General features: G+C 29.8%; 7 protein-coding genes across 7 annotated transcripts in view; 5 read left to right on the top strand and 2 right to left on the bottom strand.

Annotated features, from left to right (window-relative positions):
* Nucleotides 1–553: 553 nt before the first annotated feature.
* LOC113372358 lies at nt 554–9,730 on the top strand. Its single transcript, XM_026612681.1, has 8 exons — nt 554–1,017; nt 3,152–3,702; nt 3,765–3,895; nt 6,434–7,059; nt 8,516–8,582; nt 8,658–8,809; nt 9,079–9,239; nt 9,306–9,730. Exons 2-8 carry the CDS (start codon nt 3,153–3,155, stop codon nt 9,548–9,550), a joined length of 1,932 nt encoding a protein of 643 aa, XP_026468466.1. The 5' UTR covers nt 554–1,017; nt 3,152; the 3' UTR covers nt 9,551–9,730.
* Nucleotides 9,731–10,812: 1,082 nt separating this feature from the next.
* On the top strand, nt 10,813–11,448 carry LOC113372459 (trafficking protein particle complex subunit 1). The gene has a single exon (XM_026612793.1). It carries the CDS (start codon nt 10,890–10,892, stop codon nt 11,322–11,324), a length of 435 nt encoding a protein of 144 aa, XP_026468578.1. The 5' UTR covers nt 10,813–10,889; the 3' UTR covers nt 11,325–11,448.
* An 82-nt stretch (nt 11,449–11,530) lies between these two features.
* Nucleotides 11,531–13,056, bottom strand: LOC113372458 (dolichyl-phosphate beta-glucosyltransferase). Its single transcript, XM_026612791.1, has 7 exons — nt 12,974–13,056; nt 12,734–12,908; nt 12,443–12,651; nt 12,275–12,380; nt 11,887–12,127; nt 11,733–11,826; nt 11,531–11,672 (listed from the first exon to the last, which is right to left on the bottom strand). The coding sequence occupies exons 1-7, from the start codon at nt 13,037–13,039 to the stop codon at nt 11,568–11,570; spliced, it is 996 nt and encodes a 331-aa protein (XP_026468576.1). The 5' UTR covers nt 13,040–13,056; the 3' UTR covers nt 11,531–11,567.
* Nucleotides 13,057–13,285: 229 nt separating this feature from the next.
* LOC113372461 (probable DNA-directed RNA polymerases I and III subunit RPAC2) lies at nt 13,286–14,184 on the top strand. Its single transcript, XM_026612795.1, has 3 exons — nt 13,286–13,426; nt 13,752–13,852; nt 13,921–14,184. Exons 1-3 carry the CDS (start codon nt 13,400–13,402, stop codon nt 14,117–14,119), a joined length of 327 nt encoding a protein of 108 aa, XP_026468580.1. The 5' UTR covers nt 13,286–13,399; the 3' UTR covers nt 14,120–14,184.
* Nucleotides 14,185–14,237: 53 nt separating this feature from the next.
* LOC113372460 lies at nt 14,238–15,280 on the bottom strand. The gene is made up of 4 exons (XM_026612794.1): nt 14,916–15,280; nt 14,788–14,856; nt 14,571–14,725; nt 14,238–14,505 (listed from the first exon to the last, which is right to left on the bottom strand). The coding sequence occupies exons 1-3, from the start codon at nt 15,212–15,214 to the stop codon at nt 14,695–14,697; spliced, it is 399 nt and encodes a 132-aa protein (XP_026468579.1). The 5' UTR covers nt 15,215–15,280; the 3' UTR covers nt 14,238–14,505; nt 14,571–14,694.
* Nucleotides 15,281–16,874: 1,594 nt separating this feature from the next.
* The window catches only part of LOC113372743, a 61,294-nt gene continuing 54,221 nt past the window's right edge, over nt 16,875–23,947 (top strand). Inside the window, exons 1-4 of the mRNA XM_026613088.1 lie at nt 16,875–16,994; nt 17,059–17,154; nt 18,191–18,214; nt 18,404–18,577. Of these exons, the coding sequence (XP_026468873.1) occupies nt 16,875–16,994; nt 17,059–17,154; nt 18,191–18,214; nt 18,404–18,577 (414 nt within the window). The remainder of the gene's footprint in view (nt 16,995–17,058; nt 17,155–18,190; nt 18,215–18,403; nt 18,578–23,947) is intronic.
* The window catches only part of LOC113372457 (protein rhomboid-like), a 142,638-nt gene continuing 137,178 nt past the window's right edge, over nt 18,488–23,947 (top strand). The window contains exon 1 of the mRNA XM_026612790.1: nt 18,488–18,577. The gene's annotated coding sequence lies outside the window, so the exon portion shown is untranslated. The remainder of the gene's footprint in view (nt 18,578–23,947) is intronic.

Raw genomic sequence — 23,947 nt, 5'->3', positions numbered from 1 at the left:
TGATTCAACTTTTTTCCAACCAAATTTTTCCCAGAATTCGATCTTGAATCAGCATTTGTGAATCCCTTTGTTTCTTAACTGTGCATTTTGCTTTGCATTACAATTTGTTAGTCACGTGACCAACTATATGATTTTACTATCTAACTTTTAGTTTATTATTTTATTTTATTCAATGGTTTGGTTTTTTATCAAAAAATTTCTTTAAATTTGTGTCTGTATTGATATATTTTTTAGATTTGTTATATCTAATAATATTTTCAAACTTTGTATAATATTTATTGCTTTTTATTTCGACTATTAAGCTGCGAATAAACATTTCAAGAATATGTTTCAAAATTTTACAAAACAATCTAAAACATATATATATATATATATATATATATATATATAATTTCTATATATTTTTGCTATCTATTATCTTTTCTTACTACGCCACTGCGTTCCGAATACACGAAGTCGGCCATGTATGTGTTTTGTCAGAATTTTACGAAAGCAACAATATCACCCATGCCCACTCGCAGTCGTGAAATGGGTCTTAAGCAGAAAGCTCGCGTTCTATTCTGAAAGCAACTTTTGCAAATACCTCTTAAAATTCCGCACAAACAATTCACAAAAATATCCATTACAACATACCAGTAAAGATATTTCATTAAAGTTTCCCATCCTTCGAAATCAATTCGTTAAAGTTGGTTTCAACTTCAAAGATGGCGGAATGTAGTTGAATTAAATGACGCTTGTGTAAAATTTTAATTGATAAGTAATAATTGATTAGAATTAATTATTATTTAAAATGGTTACATGTGTTTGGTGTTAATTATGTGAGAGAATAGCCTTCATCTGTTTCGTTCTAAGTTGACTTTTTGATCGTCGAGTGACGTCAGTGTTTCTGTTCTGGTGGCGGGCAATACGAATCAATTGAAATGGATATTAGAATATTGCCGAAATAGTTTTCCCACTTGTTCTAATAAGAAATTGATAAAGGACCAAAAAAGCAGGGATACACAACCCGTTTGACAGGTGAGCAGCAAAAGTGTAAAAGTGTAAAAGTTTTATGTAGCTGTCAAAGTTGGTAAAGGAACAATGTTAATAATATTTACATTATTTTTATTTGGTTATTGTTTGTATACACTTAGATTCAATAAATACTAAGTTTTATTAATATCATGTGTAATATTTTATTTTTCATGAGTGTGCAACTCATACTTAATCTTTTTTTATTCAATGACGAATAAATTTGTTTTATTATATATATATATATATATATATATATATATATATATATATATATTAAGTTTTTCAGGTCTGCAATCAATTATTTTATTTCTATTAGATAATTCCAAACATTAATTATTTTAGGTTATCCAAGTCCTGATTTCACTTATCTTTAAAGTGATAAAACACAATAAGAACAACAAAGAACAATTGTTGAATATATTTAATAAAAACAAAAAAGATAAAATGGAAATTAGAAATATGCAAAAACAATATTGAGATATGAGAACCCACAATCAGCTCGATGATTGATATTTGATATATATATATATATATATATATATATATATATATATATCAAGTGATAACAGATATATAATTTTAGTTAATAAAAAAAATTTTCATACTAGCATCCATCCAGGTATTAAAAACAAAAACTAACGATAAATTCAGTTTAATTTATTTCATAAATTTATTTCTACTTTTATTCAAAGTTTTATTTTTGATTACTTTTAATTGTAAAGTTAATAATTTCTTAGTTTATTATTATAATTTAAGTTTAAAGATTAATATTATTATAATTTAAGTTTAAACAATTGTAATAAGTCTTCCATACATTTTGAGTTTGGCTGTTATTCTTCAATTAATACAATTACAAAATATAATATAATAAATATTTAAAATTTATATAATTATAAGCAAAATATATGATACAGGGTGGAAAAACTTATAAAATTTTAAATGTACAATTAAAGAATTTACAATAAAATACTAAAAATATTGGTCGAAAAATAAATAATAATGAAAAAAATAAGTACAGAAGAATTTACCACACTGAGAATTTAAAATAAATATTTTTATAATTTATATAATATTTATATATAGTAATAATAATTAATTATTTTATATTTTTCATTTTTTAACATTGATTTTTTCATACTTTACTGTGTCCATTATTTTAAATTTTTATTGTATTTACATTTTGTAGTTTTATCCACTGAAGAAGTGTCCAACTGAGATTCGAAACATATGAGATCCTTATTAAAAAAATTAAAACATAACTATAACAGTATTTGTTTTTAATAATTGGATGGAAACCCTTGGAATTTTTTTTATATAATATATATTTTTATCATATGAAATATACTTTAAATTTTTACTTCGAAACATATTTGTGTTTATTTGAAGACGAATAATTTAAATATGAAACAATTAAATTACCTATTTATTTTGTACGTTTGGTCACTGTATGTATGTCATCATTTAGCAGATAAACAAATTTAAACCAAGAAAAAACACATTTTTAACAATTTCTTAACTATTTGAATTACTACATGTTTTATTATTTTATTTTATTAGTATTTTTTTTAATTACTATATTTGTTACAACTGCTAAATAATTAACGTCTAGTAACAGTAATGAAGAATTATATAAATTTAATAAAAAGAGGATAGAATTTTCAATAGAATGATATCCGTAGTATGTTGACTTAATATAAAATAAAAGCAAATGATAATAATAATGAAATTAATAAGTAAAATAAGTAAAATTTCTGAATAATAAAAAAAATGCTAGAAAAACAATAAGTGAAAGATAATCATAAATATAACAAAATAACAATATTAGAAATAATAAGATTGTTAGCATGTTTTGCTATTTCTGGTTTGAGTTTGTTATTGTGCTGAATGATGGCACACATACAGTTTCGAAACGTACATAATAAATAGTTATTTATTTATTGATTTTTATATTAGGTTGTCAAATATCTCCTTTCCGCCTTTTTGCATTATAAACCAAGAGCAAAAAAGCGGAAGGGAGATATTTGACAACCTAATATTATGAGATGATTATAAATATATAGGTGAGAATGTCGTCTATAGGCGACATTTAAGATTTTGAAAGTATTTGTTATACTTTAAAATTGTTTCTTTCTATTAGCATGGAGATGGGGCAGGTCGCGCAAGCCCAAAGAAAAGTTCTCAACAATAATGTTGAGGAAAGCGCAGACGAAGGCAGAAATGGCCTGGACGACAGGAAGCGAAAGCAATGCACCAGGAGCGACACGGACAGCCCTCCTCCGCCTTCGAAATTATTCAAAGGCGAAGAAAGCAACGGCGAGAGGACATCTCCGTGCAAAGTGCAGATCGCACGACTGAACTTTACAGAAAGCCAAGATGCGGAAGTCACCAGGCCGTATATTTTTAATAGACCGATTTTGACGGATTACGATGAAGATATTATTGGAAGCACCTCCACGTCCACGAATGATGGGGCACATGGGGCAACCTCATTGTTGACGTCGCCTTGCAAAGTTCGTGTCGCACGTATTGATCTTGAATCGAGCAGCGATTTCGAAATAAGCAGCCAGGCGACTACGAGTCAAGGATCTGAACCCAACAAGGACTTACTCACCTTGATGGAGGATTCTGAAAATTCTTCGTTAAGGTCTGAGGAGGGCTCGGATTCTGGTTTGGGCTCCGATGGTGTAGGTGAGATAGCATGAATTGGCAATTATGTTTTGAATTTGGTACAAATTTTTGATTTTTAACAGGGACTACAGGTTCGCATACTCTTCGTGATGAAGATGTTGAAAGGAAGCGTCGGGAGCGTCGCGTCCGTTTTCATGCAGTCACCGTATACTACTTCCCACGTGCTCAAGGATTTTGCTGTGTTCCATCCCAGGTAAAAATTGATAATAGATCACATCTAGGTTTTTTGACGAAAATTATGAAATTCCAAAACCGGTTTTTCAGCGAAAAAAATCGGTTTTTACTGTATAAAGGGAAAATGAAAAATTTACTTGATGGAAGTAAGCGTTTTGATACTTGGAATCATATCGGTTCCATAAAATTTGGAAATTTATCAGTCTGTTATAGTTCCCAGAAAGTTCTATGTTACCTTTTGTCTAATGTATATATTAACTTAGATTATTATATCAATGTATATATTAATTTAGATCAATGCGACTTCTTGTTGAAGGAGTAAATTGCTCTACTCAAACTTGAAAAAAAAAAGCGTTTTTAGCCCTAGAAGCCACAAATAAAAGAACAACATTTTCAGAATTATTATATCACGCTTTAAAAACTATTAAGTCTAGTTCGGTTGCAAGTGAGAGAGTATTTTCTATTTCAGAAAATTTTGTGAGGACACTTTTAGCAATCATATTTCATTAAACTAAACTTTCAGCTTTTAGCAATCATATTTCAATAAAATAAAAATAATAAAAAAATTAAATATTTGAAATTAATTAATTACTAGTGTGGATAAACATTGGCACGGAACCCATAGGAATGTAAACAAAACGTATACTTATCGTTAAAATCTCTATAAAATATATGATAATTTGATGTGCATATGTCTAATGATCATTTTTGACCGCCAAATGGCATTTTTTCTTTACTTTTTTTACTAGATCTCCGAAACCGCTAGACCTGCCTTTATGAAAATTTGATCAGTTCTTCATCTTGTTAATACAAGTGAAATGTTTTTTTAATTATTCAAATCGGATGCTCCGTTCTCAAACTGAGTTACCATTTTTGGCACTTTTTGCCCCATATCTTTGGAACGGCTAGACCTAGGCCTGCCTTTGCCAAAAACTAATCAGCACATCTCCCTATCAATAGGAATCGAATGTTTTTTGAACCATTCAAATTGGTTGATCCGTGCGCTCGAAAACGTGGACGAAAAAATGCGGACATACAAAACACACACATACATTCATTTTTTATGAGGTATGCCAAAATGTTCAGAAACCTTCAAAACGTCGAGAAATGCAAAAATGTTCATTTCCGATTTTCGGCCCATTACTATAACTACCCTACGGGAAGTTAGTTAAATATTTGAAATTAATTAATTAAAATTGTTCGAAATAGAATAAACTCGGGGTTTTGTTTAATTGTTTTTAGATCTAAAATTGACATTACAAGTATGTTTCCATATGTATCTAATTTTTTTATTTATTCACTTGAAAGTTAAAAGTTTTTTGTTTAAAAATGTATTATTTTTATTATTCTAACTCTTTTCTTTGACTAGAATAAAAATATTTCTATTCTCATATGTGTAAATGATGCATGAATAAAATTTTATTCAAATAACTTAAGTTATTTAAACTAATTCAACTATTATTTCTTTGTTCTACTAATAAAAATTAAAATACATTTGTTTACTAATCATAAACTTGAACATTAAATAAATTCAGTCAAAAATTGAATAAAATCACACTAAATTTGCCGATTTTTTTTATTACAGAATATTTGAGCAAAAATTGAATTTTATATAAAATTCGAAAAACGGTTAAAACAGATTCTATCTTTTATTATTAACTTCCCGTAGGGCAAGTTATAGTAATCGCAAAAAAATCGAAAATGAAAATTTTTATATATCTTTACGTTTCAAAGGTTTCTGAACATTTTGGCATACCTTAGAAAAAATGGATGTATGTGTGTGTGTGTGTGTGTGTGTGTATGTATGTATGTACGTGTGTGTATGTATGTGCGGATACAAATTTTCGTCGACGATTTCGGGAACACGGATCAACCGATTTGAATAATTCAAAAAACATTCGATTTGTATTGATAAGGAGACGTGCTGATTAGTTTTTGGCAAAGGCAGGTCTAGCCGTTCCGAAGATACGGGGCAAAAAGTGCCCAAAATGGTAACTCAGTTTTTAAGAGAACGGAACGTCCGATTTAATAATTTTCTGAGTTTCTGAGATTTAATGAAAAAAGTAAAACAAAAAGCCATTTGGCGGTCAAAAATGATCATGAGACATATGCACATCAAATTATCAGATATTTTATAGAGATTTTAACAATAAGTATGAATTTTGTTTACACTCCTATGGGCTCCGTACCAATGTTTATCCGTTAGACGGCGACGCGGCGCTTACGCGCTTTGATATTTCGTCTCTATGCAGTTAAAGCAGTACGATTGCTTTGAAAGAAAGTTCAGAATTTCCAAACTATGACAAAATAAAGAAAACTTTTTTTTTCAAACAATTTTTTTTTTGTTTCTCAAAAATCTAATTTTTTCAAAGTAAATTTTTTGCAAAAATGTTAATCGCTTTTTAAAAAATAATAATTTTTGGTACGGGAAGTTTCGATGTCTTAATTGCCTTAAGACAGAATTCCACCTACAGCTAGTTACAGAATATTTGAGCAAAAATTGATTTTCATATAAAATTCGAAAAACGGTTAAAACCGAGCCTTCTCTTTTTCCCAGGGAGGGTCGACTTTAGGTATGTCCTCCCGCCATGTGTCCACGAGGCGCCTAAGCGTTGCTCGACACTGCGCGGAACGCCGCCGAAGACTGGCGATGGCCGCGGCCCGACAGCTCCCAGGGGGGCACAGCTCACGGAACGATCATTTCAAGGATGATGAAGTCATGAACGAACTCGAGGACTGCGACGATGATGACAGCTGCGAGGAGGACAGTTGCGAGGACGACAGCGACAGCGACGAAGACGACAGTGAATACGACTCCGAAAGCGTCGTCGGAGAGAAAGAAGTCGTCGCAGGTTGGACATTAAGATCGAAGACTGATAACGATGATAAACCAAACACCAATGATAAAGAATCACCATCAGCCTCCAACTCCGATATAGATCAGGTCAACGCTAACGAGCGTCTCGCTCCTCCGGCGTGCGAACCAGATTCCAATCGGGAAGATGAGGTACTGACTGAAGACGATGAGGAACAAGATCTGTCTTGTGGGGGCACCACTGTGGTCCTTGTACCGGTGACTGCTCGTAAAAGGCGTGCTTTGTTGCGAGCAGCCGGAGTTAAAAGAATAGACCCGAAGGAAAGGGATGAATGCAGGGCGGTGCGTGCTTCGAGGGAGGTTTGTGGGTAAGATAAAAGACAGCAATTTCTATTATTCCGCACTCCGTGGCATAGTATTCATATTAATAAGTTGCATGGTATTCATGTTAATAATAATTTAAAGTGGTAAGATTATATCTCTATCTCACTATCACCAACTTTATCTAGAACATGTTTCATGTTGCGCACCCTAAAACCCAAATTCGGTTTAAATTACTTACTTTCAGTTTATTATAGCAACTTTTATTCTCAAGTTTCATACGGCATCAAATTCTGGGGTTTTTCATCCGAACTAATTAAAATATTTAAGCCTCAGAAAAGAGCTATTTGAATATTTTTTTCCTTGTCCGGTAAAGCCTGGGTGCGTGGCATCGTGCATTAAGGCAAATTACTGGAACTTCCCGTACCGTAACGAAATGTTCGAGGAATACTGAATATTTTCAAATAGATTATTATACATATTGTAACATTGTCTAATTAATATTTATAGGAATTATATAAACGGAATTGCAAAGTTGATTATTTGTAAAGTATATTAGAACTATAGTCGGAATTAAAAATAAAATCTGAATTATTTTCGATATACAAAAAATTAAAAAAAAAAAGTTGAAACAAAATTTTTTTTTCCAAAAGCAATTATTTTGTTAAGACAAGCAGAAAGTTCTTTGAATCATTTAAATCGGACGCTTAGTTTTCTCAAAAACTGCCAGTTTTTACATATTTAGCTCCGTATCTTCGAAATGGCTGGGCCTGCCTTTGCCAAAAACCAATAAACACTTCTCCGAATCATTACTAATTGAATGTTTTTTAGATCATTCAAATCGGATACTCCGTTCTCTCAAAAAGTCGATTTCTATTTTCTTTGCTCCGTATCTCCGAAACGGCTGGACCTGCCTTTGCCAAAAACTAATCAGCTCTTCTCTCTATCAATAGGAATCGAATGTTTTTTGAACCATTCAAATCGATTGATCCGTGCGCCCGAAAACGTGACTGGAAATTTGTATCCATACATACATACACACACACACACACACACACATCCATTTTTTCTGAGGTATGCCAAAATGTTCAGAAACCTTCAAAACTTCGAGAAATGTAAAAATTTTCAATTCCGATTTTCGGCCCTTCGGATTTCTTTATTGCTATTTTATTAATTTAAATTTTTATGGTTTTAAATGAGTATAACTTTCAAACTTGTGCAAGAATTTTGAGCTTGACTCACTTTAACATGATGAACATTGTATTTAATGTTCGAATGCTTTTTTTCCGATCTTTTTTTTTAGAAGCGAAATTCATGCAGCTACTATGATTATTATAAAATTACTATCGATTTAATATTAATTTTGAATAAGCTTGACAAGAGCCTGAAATAATATCTATTATTATTGATTACGGCTTGCCTATGAATAAATAAATGACTTGCAATCAGAAGTACTAAGCAATATGTTTTATCATTTTCACTATTTTATTTTTACAATTTCAGTTGTGACTGTCGAGGCTTTTGTGATCCAGAAACTTGTGCTTGCAGTCGAGCCGGTGTTAAATGCCAGGTACATAACAACTGATTTTTATATTGCAGTTAATATATTGAAACAAGAGTTTATTGATTTTGTATTTTTAATTAGGTTGATCGTGTTGGTTTTCCTTGTGGATGCCACAAAGATGGTTGTGCAAATACAGCAGGCAGAGCTGAATTTAATCCTCACAGGGTTCGAACACACTTTATGCACACACTCATGAGATTAGCCCTTGAGGAAAGGCATTTGGGATTGACCAGGTAATAGATCATTGTAATTAATGATTGAAACTTTATTTTTATGAAAAACTGTTTGTGGGATTTGCTATTTTTTTGTTTTCTTTGACTTTACAAGTTTTGAATATTTTGTCACCAAAGAAGGTAATTTAAATAGGACAGATGAAAATTTTACCCAAATAACCAAATCAAAACTCTTACTGATTAGTATACCAATTATTTATACATATCAAGAAGTTTACACATATGCTTTACAGAAAAATGTCCCTTACACCAAGTTTATATTATTACAGAAGCAGTGCCATAAATGCCCATCAGCAATACCATCGCCAACATAGATCCCACGAGCAAAATAACTTAAAACTCATGCAAGAACCTTATCGTAATCCAGTTATCAATCACAGTGGTTACCCAGATCTGTTCCACTCTTATGGAGAATCATACGGTTATGAAGGTAATGACACAAATATACCATGTATATATGTATATCTTCATTTATTTATATATTTATTTACTCTAGGTTACATGTACCAACCATACGAAGAGCCTGCACCATCCTCATCATCAGGACTAATAGTTTACCCAGACAATACATGTCACAACGAACAAGAGTACTTTCAAAATACTCTACCCAATGAAATACGACCAGACAATGACCAAACACAAACTGAAAACGCAACAACGGCGCCTGAGACAAATATAGTCCGCGAAGAGAACTTTGCAGAAATCATTAAAAATTCAATGGTGGACACTGTGTCTGCATAAGCACAATTAATAATAATAAGAGATACATGTGGCATTATATTTGGTTCGAGTGCTTGTATATAAATGAAACACTTTTAGAAGTAGCTAATACATATGTTATGTAACCACAGATTATTGTAATAGTAGTTTAGTAATATTTCATATTTATAATCCATATATACGTGTAATATATAATAATATAAACACACTGAAACATTTTTCATATGAACATCACTAGTTGAATATCACTAATTCATTAAAAATGTTTTTTTATTTATTTGATATTTTATGTTAGTTTATATTATTTATATATTGATAAACTGGTTAACACATGCTTTCAAAAATAATTATTTTGAATTTAATGTTAATACTATTATATTTATTAATTTTATTATATCTTTGCCATCAGACATTGTACCAATTTATAAGAATATGTTGTATCCATATTGATTTAAACAACTATAATAATTAAATAGCATATTACATAAAATAGTTTTAGAATTTTAATTTTGTATACAGTTATTGTTATTGTTTTAATTTTATATTCAATTCATTTTAACAGTGATATATAAATATAAAACTAAATAGTGTATGTAAAATGTCTGATGATTTCTTTTGAACAAAACTCAAATATTTATTAAATAAAAATAATTGGCAAGTGGATATAACTATATCATGTGTGAGTGATAATGAAATGCAGTAAATGTATAATGTGTATAAGTGATTTGTTAAATGCAATTACAATTTGATTATACATTGATAAGCAACCGTAAGTTACACGAGTTATTAGAAAATTAAGCAAAATTTTATATTTGTGTTATTGCAAATATGATTGGTCAATTTAAATTTCCAGAATGAGTAATATCTTTTTACGCATTATAATTGCTTCTTTAAACTTTTTGTTTAATATTTAAAGTATTGAAAATGGCGGATATGCGTGATAAATTATAACGCAATTTTTGAATTCAAAATGTATAGATAATTCTCGTATAGATAAAAGTGCATAAATACCTTATTAATCCTGGAGTCTGACAGGATAAATTTGAACACACTATTCACTTTAAAAACACAATTTACACATATTATTATTTATTATAAACATTTTCTTCATTTGTGTTGTTTACATTTTGAAATCACTTCGTTGAATGACATTATGGCGTCCAAAAAGTGTTTGCCCAAGTTCAGATCTGTCAAAATACTTGTGCAAGTCGCAGGTTGTGCAACTCCTGACAGTTTCACATTAATTTGTCAACTGTCAAATATGTCATCTTTTAACCTCAAACAGGAGATACATTAAATGCAAATTATTGAATAATAAATGTAATTAGTAAATTTAATATAATTGAGTTGACTTACAAAAATGACAATATACAATATTTATATATTCGATCGTTTGGGAACCCTTTTACATTACGCTGAGTGGCACAGGACAAAACAATCAGGAATGACAAGAGAGGAAGAAGCCAAACTTATGTACGGCATGTTATTTTCAATTAAATCATTTGTTAGTAAAATATCTCCGTTAGACCCTAAAGAAGGATTTTTGTACTACAAAACTACCAAATATGCCCTGCACTATCTAGAGACCCCGTCAGGACTAAAGTTTGTTTTGAACACAGATCCTGGAGCTATCGGAGTGAAAGAATTGCTCCAACAGTTGTATAGTCAAGTGTGGGTTGAATATGTTGTGAGGAATCCTTTGTGCAATCCAAGACAACCTGTGACATCTGAACTGTTTAAAACAAAACTTGATGCATTTGTTAAACAATCGCCCATGTTCCAGAAGAATTTATAGTACTGAGGAAATATCACTTAAAAGTGTAAAATATATTTAAAATATTTTATTTATAAATGCATTACAACTGTTGTCAACAGACGACATAGATACATACAGTGGGTGAATTATAAAATGTCTGTCAACATGTTATAGATTAAACAATAGTTTAATCACTGATTTACATTCGAACAGTATGAATAGTTACAAATAAGTATTTATATTATCATATAAGCTTTATAAAAATAGTGTATTAAATCAGATTTATTTTAATTTCTTGTAATTTATTTTCCATGCTCCTATTTTGTATCTCAACCACAGCAAAGCCAAATCTTTTGCCATTTGTATACTTGAAGAAAACGGTTCCACCTAGTAAAATAATTTAATATCAGTTATATGTTTACATAAAATATCATGATGATGACATACTTTTGAGCCATCAATTTCAGTCCAATTAACAGGTGTTTCCAAGACAGGAACATCAATGCTTTGAGCAATGTACAAGAGTTCAACATCAAAAGCCCTAAAAGACAACAAATATATAAATAAGCATGTAAAATAAAGTCAATTGTTTTACACCTACCATCTTTCAATATGCATATTACTGAAGCATATTTCTGCTGTGCGTCTTGTGAATAATTTAAATCCACATTGTGTATCATGGATGTCACGTACAGCAAATAGCCAAACCAAAAAATGGAATCCGTACATCAGAATAGTACGGAAAAGACTTCTTGTTGCAATAGATTCTTGCTGGAGATGAGCTCTTGATCCGATGACTATTCCAAACTGATTGTATAAAAGATTCTCTTTGTCATTGGAATCTGAGGGGAAATAAATATTTTGAGAAAAGGTTACAGGTTTGAAAATGTTGTAAATTATCTAAAAAGTGGTCTCAAAATGTTGGACTATGTTTGAAAATGCAGTAGATTTAATGAAAGGGCTGCTTTCTATCTAAATACTATTATTACCCTTTAGCATATGCAATATTGATTCCAATTTGTCAAAATCAGAAAATTTAGTAGCCCCATCAGCATCTGCAAACAGAATCATCTCTCCTCTTGTACTCTGCACACCCTACAATAATAAATTAACATTGTTTCACAAGTTTCATCACATTTATCAATATAAACCCTTACCAAGCGTACTGCTCCACCTTTACCCCTATTTCTTTCCAACTCCAAAACTCTAAAAACATCTGTACCATATTTATTTGAGTATTCAGTTGCAACTTTAACTGTATTATCTTTGCTACCATCACTGACAACAATTACTTCAAATGTAAATTCAGGATCTGAGTCAGATTTAGATTTTAAATGCGCCAGACACTCATCTAACATGGGGGGCACTGAGATAAAAGATAAATGGTATATTGCAAATATTTGATATATATATATATATATATATATATATATATTGTTTATACTAACACCGATCTTGTTCATTGTATGCAGGAATAACTACACTTAGTTTTACAGTAGGCAGATCAGAAAGTGTAGGAAACGTGTGCTTTTTATTAGATTTTGGATCCAGATAGTATTTTTCATTTTCTGATCTGTTAATAATTGGATAAGGTGTAGTTATGAGCTTTAATACTACACATATCTAAAAATATAAAAGTCATTTAAATAATTTTACAATTTTTATCAGGTTATGTTTTTATTTCTTACCAATATAAATAATATCGCCAAAATTAAACCTAAATATAAAAGTATCGAATCCAAAGCACCAAACATGATTTTATTTGTTCGAGTTTAATATAACATATTTGAAGAAAATATAATAAATGCCACGTACATAATTATTTAGTGCATTTGCATTTTTTTTATTGTGATAAAAATAAAGATTTCCTGATAACCAACATATGTAAATTAATTACTGCTAAATTGTATTTGTAATTATAAATAAGGAATGTTTTTGAGCTTTTGTATATAAAAGTGAAATTAAATAAAAATTCGAGCTGCAATAAAAAGAATGACAGCCGATTGTTAACTTCATACTGACATTTTGCAGGTTATGAATAAGCATAAATAGTTGAATAAAATTATATTTAATAAAAGATTAGAAGATATAAAGTAAAATATAATTTAATAAATATGAATACCAATTTTAAATTAGCTCAGGTGAGTCAATAACATTTTTATTTCGACAATTCAACAAATTTCAACCGATATTTTTGAGGTTAGAAATAAACACTTATTTTGCTAATTGAATAAAATGATATTTTAATAAAATTTTGAATATATTAAGTAAAACTTTATGTATTAAACACGAATACAAATTTTAAATTGGTCAGGTACTTTCTTATAATGAAAACATTCTTGTAAATCTAAATGCATATTGTCTCCTCCTCATTTTCATTATTTTTTATCTAATATTTATTATTTTTATTACAAATAAACATGCAAACTATATTTTTAATTTTAATATTTTCTTTTATTATTTTAGTTGGCTGGAGATGATTCTAGTGGAGAAAAATCTAGGACTTTTGTTTTTCAAGACGAAGGACATACTTTAGGAAATGCTCTTAAAAGCATAATAAGCCGATAGTAAGTTTCATACACTTCTTTTTGTTTTTTGCAGCAGATTTTTTATTCTATGATACATTTTTTTTTAGTCCAGATGCAGAGTTTGTTGGCTACACAGTTCCCCATCCAGCCGAAAACAAAATGCACTTCCGAATTCAAGCCAAACAAGGCCGAGCTGCTGATTTGCTTAGACGTGGCCTGGAGGATCTTGAAAAAGTCTGTGATCATGTACTGGAAACATTTGAAGAGAAAGTACAAATATTTCAAGCAAAGTCACAGGGTTTGTGATGATATTATTTAACAAAACATTTCGTTTATTCAAACTTTATACATATATACAATATAATGAAAGTAAATTATTTTTTTTCAATAACATAATCTTTTGATTTGAATATTTTGGGGTATAATATCCCTAAGAGAAAATACTTAATAAATATTACTCCGGCAATGCATGAAGCCATTATAACAACTTGTTTTTGATTCATGGAAGCATCATTCTTGTCCGTCTTTAGTTGTCATAAAGAATTTGATTGTGTATGTATGGACTTAGATGGCTGGTCTAAATTTGGCTTGTTTGGTTGTATATGAAACTTAATGTGGCCACTTTTGGTTCTTTTTTGTAAGAGGCGTCCAAATTCAGAACAGTGGCCTTCTATTTTTTTACAAATTTGCTCCTAAAACAGAAATAAATTAAAAATGAACAAAGGATAAGTTTAGTCTGTTGAAATGATGCACATACTGCAGCTTCCATTTGTTCAGAGTCTCCGTTTATAGTCATTTGTACTACATATTGTTTTTGGAGCCACTTGACTATATTCTTCAATCTTGAATTAAATCATTGTCGCTTATTTTTGAATTCACAGTTAAGAGTTTTTCTCCCTTATAAATGCTTCACTAAAAGTTACATTTGTTAAAAATTAGACTTGAAAATGCCAATGATTTAAAAATTTACTTACGATTTTGCTGCCTTCTTTTCCGCTCTCCGTTTCAAATCTTCCTCAAAATACTGAGCCCCTGTCATCAATCTACAAAGAAAACAATCACCGATCTTCACAAAGGCTCACAATAAACATTACAGACTAACCTATAAATGGGCCTTTGTGTTTTAGTGTCCATATCTGTAATTTTCACAAGTTTCAAATCCCTTCTTGTGGAAATCTTTTTGGCCTCTTCGAGGGTGGTCACTGAGATACTTTCGTCGGATGAAATTAAGGTTATCCTGGGAATAAAAACTTTTTTCTTCTTGGGCTCGGGAGCCTCTTCAAAAACCTTATCATATTTACTGTACAAAAGCTTGCTGTTTTGAAATATTGTCTTGTTATTGTTCAAAGTCTTGTAAATATTAAACAAAAAGCATCTTTGTACAATATTTTGAACATTCATTTTGAAAGGTACACGTAATTGTCAAAAACACAAATGTAGGACAGATAAGATGACAATAAGTCATGGGTAAATAATGTACTTTATTTACTTAAAATTTTGATTGTGGATAATTAATAGTAAATATTGTTATGCCATAATATTTATATTAAATTATATTAATCGAAAATGAACTATAAATAAAAACACTATATGTTTCAGACGTAAATCGATAGATGGCAGTTCAATAGCACAATTTCAAATTGACAGTTGATAAATAAATAATTTGAAATAAGTTTTATTTAATAAATAATAATTAAACTGGCAAAATAAGAATATATATGTAAATATAGTGCATTTACTTAAATATTTTATTTGTTTTTCCATATATTATTTATTTGTTAATATTTGCATCTCTTTATTTTTTATTAGTTCAATTTTTTGTTGACATTTTATTGTTAAAATTTTGACTTTTCAATTAGCATTCTTTATTTTGTTTCATAATTTTGTAAAACGTGTTTCGATCAATTTTATTTAGCGCATGCGTATTTATTTCGGAGGTGCTCAACCTTTCCTAAAATTATTAATTATGAATATATTTAACTTTTCGAAGAAAAGGTTTGTGTTCGCTACAAAATCCCATTTGCTAATTTTATTTACTGTATTATGATTGTATTATTAATTTTTTCATAGATAAAAGAAGAGTATTTTTTAATACATAAACAACATGAAGTTTGTGAAACTTGCCTGAAGGCAAAATGCCACATGGTTTATATTACATCAGAATATGTTTTAATTTTTTGTTAGAATTCATTTTTATATTTATTATTTGATCAAAAACAACATACTTTTAAATTAGTTTTAGTTAAATTTGTTCATCAAGTTTCAAATATGTTTGAGATATTAATATTAGTTTGGCAACCCCAGCTTTACTATAAATCGTACTTCACGTCGTAGAATGAACCCTTCGAATTCGAATCTCATATATTTCCATCCCTTGTTTTCAAATGTCAAAAAGGGGACGCGATGTGCAATCAGAATACTATGAGAATCTTATAAATGTTGGTTTTATTTACAATTTGTTGTATTTATCATTTCTAAAAAACTAAGTGATTTATTTACGTATAAAAGTTTTTTATACAATGTAAACAATTTGTGTGTTGTGTTGTGTATGTTTTAGGTTATACCAACATGGACAGCCGCTTTATTGATAAAAACTTTTATTGATAAAATGGCAAAGTGCTGTGCAATATTAAAAAATAAATAAGTGTTTTAAATTTATTTGAATAATATTTGTTAACAATGAGGTGACACCTGTAGAACTATGTGACTGAATAGTTTGTTAAGTGTATAGTATAAATTATTGACAAATAATAAAATGGAGTGTTAAATAAAACGCATTTTTAATACAAGTACCACTAAAGTGTTCATTGACTAATAATTACAATAGAATTTAATTATATTTGTGTCCATATATAAACAAATTTTATTACTAATTTTTATAAATAATTTCTTGGAGGTTGCCTAACTTGTAGTGTGATATCGCCGCGCCTAACGGCATCTGTCAAAATTTGAAATATTTTCACAAAACGATTGAAATACATAATAAATTTTAAAATAGTGCCCATAAAACAATAAAAGCACGAACTAAATATCTAATAAACTAATAAATAATCCATTTATCATGTTAAATTTATCGACAAGTCCAAGCAGGACTGCTTTGGGGAGTGCTAGGGCTTCTGCAAGTCGAGAGGGGCTCATCAGTACTGTGGAAGGCTCTTTGGGGTCTTTGGCAAGATCACAGGTAAATGAGAATGAAATATTTTTAATATCTAATTATTGTCATTAATTATTAATTTTATTTTTAGGAATGTTTAGACAATAATACATTTTACGACTCTGATAGAGTTTCATTTAATTCGGATATTGATGAGGCAGAATTTAGAAGGGCTTTGTTGAAAGATGTAAGTTAATAAAATTATTTTTAATATATATATATATATATATATATATATATACAATATCAAATAAATTTTAATAAACTATTATTATGTACGTTTCGACACTGTATGTGTGTCATCATTCACCAAGTTAACAAATTCTAAAAAATATTGTTTACAATTTTAATTTAAAAAAATATTATTTATTATTACAAATTTTGATATAATAAATATATATACATAGAACACCAGAAAAAAATATTTTTTTTAAAAAAGAATGCATAATTTTGAAATTACATGAAACATAAAAATTATATTTTAACTATTTGTTATGAACGTTTTGACACTGTATGTGTGTCATCATTCAGCACGTTAATAAGTTTAAAAAAATGTTTTAAACAAATTTATAAAAGTTAAAAAATTACTAAATATTATTACAAATTTTGATATAATAAAATAAGATATGTAAATTATAATTTAACTATTTGTTATGAATATAAATTTGTTATGAATCATTTAGCAAATTAAGTTAAAAAAAAATTGAATGAATATAAAAGTTGATAAATTACAAAATATTATTACAAATTATATGATAATACATTGAAAAATTGGTAAATAAATAGATAATTTGGTTTATAAAAATGATGTAGGCAAAATTTTGAAATGAATAATAATTTCATGTAGTTTGTCACATGATGTATGAAAACATCTATTTATTAATTTTTAGATTTAAATTGAATTATTAGTGTTTTTCAATTTAGTAATCATGTAGACTATCTATTTAATTTTATATAATTTTTCAAAATTTTGCTCTCATGTTTCATTACAAAACACAATTAATTTTTTGTGTTTTTTCCTGGTATAAACTTGCTGACTGATGACACACATACAGTGTCAAAACGTACAAAATAATTAGTTCATATGTTTATTAAATTACGCTTATGCAAATAAACATTAAAAAAATTGTTCAAAAGTCGATCGAAAAACTCTAAAATATCTATAAGCACTATATTTCTTCAATATCCTTTATATATAATTAATCTTTTTTATTTTTTTTCAGAAATGGCGACAACTCTTTGACATGGTGAGTGCCAAAATTTATTTCTTTAAATAATTTTTAGAATAAACCCCATATAAGTATTATGAATCCTATTTTTCTTAGTTGAACTAGTCCTCAAGTCATTATCAAGCCAATTTTTTCTTATCCTTGGTTAAACTTAAATCTGGTGTCGCCCAAGAATTATATTAATGTATTTTTTTTTCTTTTTTTTAGTTTGATACAGAAGGTTTCGGAGAGATTCCTGTTCAGGAGTTTAGAAGGGCGATTTCCACTCAGGAATTTAAAAGTAATGTTTGTTCTGGAAAACGTGAAATTTTGAAACATCGTCTTTTGGACAAATGCGAACAGACGACTGGCTTCGTCACTTTTCAGGATTTTGTCAATGTGGTAAGTGGATAATTGATTAATTTATTATTATTACTAAAATATATTGCTATTGCATAACGATTTAGTTTGTATATAGTATTTATAAGTCGTTAAAGGTGTGTGTGTATGGAAGTGTGCGTAAAGTTTAGTGCGTGTCCATATGCATAACGCTGGATTCTTACCAGATTCCAACTGGAAGAAAAACGTCAGGGATTCTTAAACACGTTATAAGACATTGCTCGGACACCACACACGCGCCACGCATCCATTGCAAACAATTTTCATAAAAAAACTAGTGGTGTGTGGCATCGTGCCTTAAGGCAAATTGCAGGAACTTTCCGTACCGTAATGAAATATTCGAGAAATATTAAACGTTTTCAAATATATTATTACAAATACTGTAACTTTCATTATTTTCGCTATCTTGTTATATCTGAGCAAATCAAATGTAAATCATAAATTAATTTATCTCCGGAACATTAACAATCGTCATTTCATTTCGAATTCAAATTCAAAAAATAGTTGCCTAATTTACTCAAAATTGTCACCGCATAGTCACAGTCTAAACGCATTTGCAAATAATTCTGTGCGACATTTCCACTTATACTGTGCTTAGCATAGCGGCATTTTCACATTTTTCAATAAATTTTCACAAATTTGGAAAAGTCTAAACGCACTTGGGTAAACATTTGTACCGGAGTGGCGCTTAGACTGTGCTTAGCCTGGGTAATTTTTTGAATTTCTAATCCAAAACTACAAAAATATTTTATGGAAAATAAAAAAAAGATGCAATAATTTTTTATCCTCAAAAGCAATTGTTTCGTCAATACAAGCAGAAAGTTTTTTAGTTCATTCAAATCGGAGGCTTAGTTCACTCAAAAACTACCATTTTTTGCACATTTAGCTCTGCCTCTCCGAAATAGTCGGATCTGTCTTTGCCAAAAACTAATCACCACTTCTCCCAATCATTACAAATCGAATGTTTTTTGGATCATTCAAATTCGATACTCCGTTCTCTCAAAAACTCGATTTGTATTTTCTGCACTCTTTGCACCGTATCTCCGTAACGTTTGGACCTGCCTTTGCCAAAAACTAATCAGCACATCTTCCTATCAATAGGAATCGAATATTTTTTAAACCATTCAAATCGGTTGATCCGTGCGCCCGAAAACGTGGACGAAAAAATGCCGACATACAAAACACACACACACATCCATTTTTTCTGAGGTATGCCAAAATGTTCAGAAGCCTTCAAAACGTCGAGAAATGCAAAAATTTCATTTTCGATTTTCGGCCCATTACTATAACTAACGGGAAGTTAAAAATAGAAAATAAGTATTATTAACTTCCCGTAGGGTAAGTTATATTGTAATCGCAAAAAAATCAAAAATGAAAATTTATATATCTTTACGTTTCAGAGGTTTCTGAATATTTTGGCATACCTTAGAAAAAATGGATGTATGTGTGTGTGTGTGTGTGTGTGTGTGTGTGTGTATGTATGTATGTTTGTATGTATGTATGTAGTATGTATGTATGTACGTGTGTGTATGTATGTGCGGATACAAATTTCGTCGACGATTTCGGGAACACGGATCAACCGATTTGAATAATTCAAAAAAACATTCGATTCGTATTGATAAGGAGACGTGCTGATTAGTTTTGGCGAAGCAGGTCTAGCCGTTCCGAAGATACGGGCAAAAGTGCCGAAAACGGTAACTCAGTTTTTAAGAGAACGGACCGTTCGATTTGAATAATTCAAAAACATTTCACTTGTATTACAAGATGAAGAATCGATAAAATTTTCATGATGGTAGGTCTAGCGGTTTTGGAGATATGGAGGAAAAAGTAAAAAAATGAGCCATTTGGCGGTCAAAAATGATCATTAGACATAGGCACATCAAAATTATCAGATATTTTATAGTGATTTTAACAATAAGTATACATTTTGTTAACATTCCTATGGGTTCCGTACCAATGCTTATGCGTTAGACAGCGACGCGGCGCTTACGCGTTTATATTTTGTCCCTATGCAGTTAAAGCAGTACGATGCTTTGAAAAAAAGTTCAGATCTTCCACATATGTCAAAATAAAGGAAAAACTTTTTTTTTTCAAAAAAAAAAAAAAAATTAAAAAAAGTAATTTTTTGTCCAATTTATAGTTTCTCAAAAATCTTATTTTTTCAAAGTAAATTTTTTTCAAAAATGTTAATCGTTTTTACAAAAATAATAATTTTTGGTACGGGAAGTTCCAGCAATTGCCTTAAGGCACGATGCCTTAATTGCCTTAAGACAGAATTCCACTTACAGCTAGTTCAAACATATATTTATAATATAGTTTATCAGACAAACGCGCATCTAAAACTAAAAAACCGAGTTGTGTTTCAATTTTCCTTTTCAAAAGTCTTTCATACATTTTGGGTCTCAGTGTGCCGTCTCCTCGCACAAATTATTGTAAATTTTACTACCTATGAGTCAAATACATGTACAATAGTCATATTTTCAAAATAATTTTTTTATATTCGTCCTACATGGTTCTGGAGCCCTGCCAAAGCAGACCGGAGCCCCCCAGAGTACAGGTGTGCACGACTCACACGTGTGCGTGTCTAGTGCTCCGCTAGAAATCACTTCGATAATCGATATTTTAAATAGTTAAATGAGCCAGGATTTAATTTGTTTAGAAGATGGATTTTGTAAAAAATTCAAAGTTTTTGTAAAAAAAATTGTAACGTTGTGATACAAAGTACAATTTGGGTGGTTCCCGAAAGAGTTAGTTAACATTATAGGCCTACGAAATGTTCAGAAATGCCTATTTACGTGTGTAGTAAGATAGATAGAGGTGTGTGTTACAATGTATGTACGTTGGTTAATTACAGCCAAGTTATAATTTAGCTGCAGGTTTTTTAGTTGCCAACCAGTTAGCGCGTTCCTTCTCAAATGACTTTGTTATAGACATACGACGACGTAGGCATTTCTACTATACAGATGTAATCGGTGCGATTTTATTAGAAACGTTTCAGGAATTCATTATTGATATAAAACTAATAAAACTATACTCGTATAGTAATTATAAAAGAAGAAGTCTATTGGGGTAAGGTGACAATCTTGCATTTCTGCCTTGCGTCCCCGAATTTTCATGAATTAACCGCGTTTGTCGCGAATTTAAGCTTTTTGTCCCAATTTTTGAAAAAGGTTTAATGAATTACAACGACCCATAAAATATCTTGAAATAGGTATTCAATACGCTGCCGAATGAGAAAATTATCAAAATTAGTCTTGAGCCAGTTCTTCTGACCAAAACATTTCTTCTCGTTCAGGAAGTTATAATATGAGTTCTAGAAGAAAATTCAACCTCATATGTTTCTTTAGTTACCTTCTCTATCACTATTTTATTACTACTAAATTTTTAACTTCCCGTAGGGTAAGTTATTGTAATGGGCCGAAAATCGGAATTGAAAATTTTTACATTTCTCGACGTTTTGAAGGTTTTGAACATTTTGGCATACCTCAAGAAAATAGAAATCGAGTTTTGAGAGAACGGAGCATCCGATTTGAATGATCTAAAAAACATTCCATTAGTAATGATTGGGAGAAAGGGTTTTATTTTTCGCAAAGGCAGGCCCAGCCATTTCGGAGATACAGAGCTAAATGTACAAAAAATGGCAGTTTTTGAGAGAACTAAGCGTCCGATTCAATTGATTCAAAGAACTTTCTGCTTGCCTTAACAAAATAATTAATTTTGGAAAAAAAAAAAATTTGTACCATTTTTTTTTTTTTTTTTTTTTTTTTAATTTTTTGTATATCGAAAATAATTCAGATTTTATTTTTAATTTCTGACTATAGTTCTAATATACTTTAACCAAATAATTTCAAACTCTGCAATTCAGTTTATATAATTATTATAAATATTAGACAATAATACAATATTTATAATAATCTATTTGAAAACATTCAATATTCCTCGAACGTTTCGTTACGGTACGGGAAGTTCCAGCAATTTGCCTTAAGGCACGATGCCACCCACCCCACTAGTTAATATTGGTTTAGGATTTTTTGCGAAAACGTTCATGACTTATAACTACCGATGTCTATTTTTTCTCATACGCACATACTTTTCGGAGTCAAACGATTAAGAATGACTTAAAACATCGCACAATTATGAAATCAGATTTTCTGTCAAATACATAAACTTCTTCTTCCGCCTAGCTCTAGAAAATCTTTTTCCAATACAAGAAGGGGTCCAATAACCACGTAATCGATTTTTAAAGTTTATAGTACTTCGAGGTATTTTTAAAATAGTAATATTTTAGTGTTTTTTTAAATTCAAGTAATTTAGTGGCATCGTGCCTTAAGGCAAATTGCTGGAACTTCCCATACCGTAACGAAATGTTCGAGGAATATTGAATGTTTTCAAATAGATTATTATAAATATTGTAACATTGTCTAATATTTATAAGAATTATATAACTGAATTGCAAAGTTGAAATTATTTGTTTAAAGTATATTAGAACTATAGCCAGAATTAAAAATAAATCTGAATTATTTTCGATATACAAAAAATTAAAAAAAAAAAAAAGTCGAAACAATTTTTTTTTTCCAAATCAATTATTTTATTAAGACAAGCAGAAAGTTCTTTGAATCAATTAAATCGGACGCTTAGTTCTCTCAAAAACTACCATTTTTTGTACATTTAGTTCCGTATCTTCGAAATGGCTGGGCCTGCCTTTGCTAAAAACTTATAACCACTTCTCCCAATCATTACTAATTGAATATTTTTTAGTTCATTCAAATCGGATGCTCCGTTCTATCAAAAACTCAATTTTTATTGTTTGCGCTCCTTGCTCCGTATCTCCGTAACGGCTGGACCTGCCTTTGCCAAAAACTAATCAGCACATCTCCTTATCAATAGGTATCAAGTGTTTTTTGAACCATTCAAATCGGTTGATCCGTACGCCCGAAAACGTGGACGAAAAATTGTATCCATACATACACACATCCATTTTTTCTGAAGTATGCCAAAATGTTCAGAAACCTTCAAAACGTCGAGAAATGTAAAAATTTTCAATTCCGATTTTCGGCCCATTACAATAACTTACCCTACGGGAAGTTAACAAGTGATGTATGGCATCGTGCCTTGAGGCAAATTGCTAGAACTTCCCGTATCAAAAATTATTTTTTTAAAAGAGATTAAAATTCTTTTTTAAACTTTGAAAAAAATAGTTTTTGATAAATTTAAAATTTTTGAAAAATTGACCTTTTTTTGGATAAAAAAGACTTTTTGAAAAAATGTTTTCCTTATTTTGAAATATTTTGGAAATTTTGAACCTATTTGGAAAATTTGTATCCACACACACACACATATACACGTATACACACCACACACACACACATCCAA

This window comes from Ctenocephalides felis, unplaced genomic scaffold (assembly GCF_003426905.1).
Source record: "Ctenocephalides felis isolate EL2017-DRISC unplaced genomic scaffold, ASM342690v1 CF-g0.4_SCAFFOLD_01604, whole genome shotgun sequence".
Classification (NCBI taxonomy): Eukaryota; Metazoa; Arthropoda; class Insecta; order Siphonaptera; family Pulicidae; genus Ctenocephalides; species Ctenocephalides felis.
Note: the sequence above shows the minus strand (reverse complement) of the source record. Positions and strands in the feature narration are given on the sequence as shown.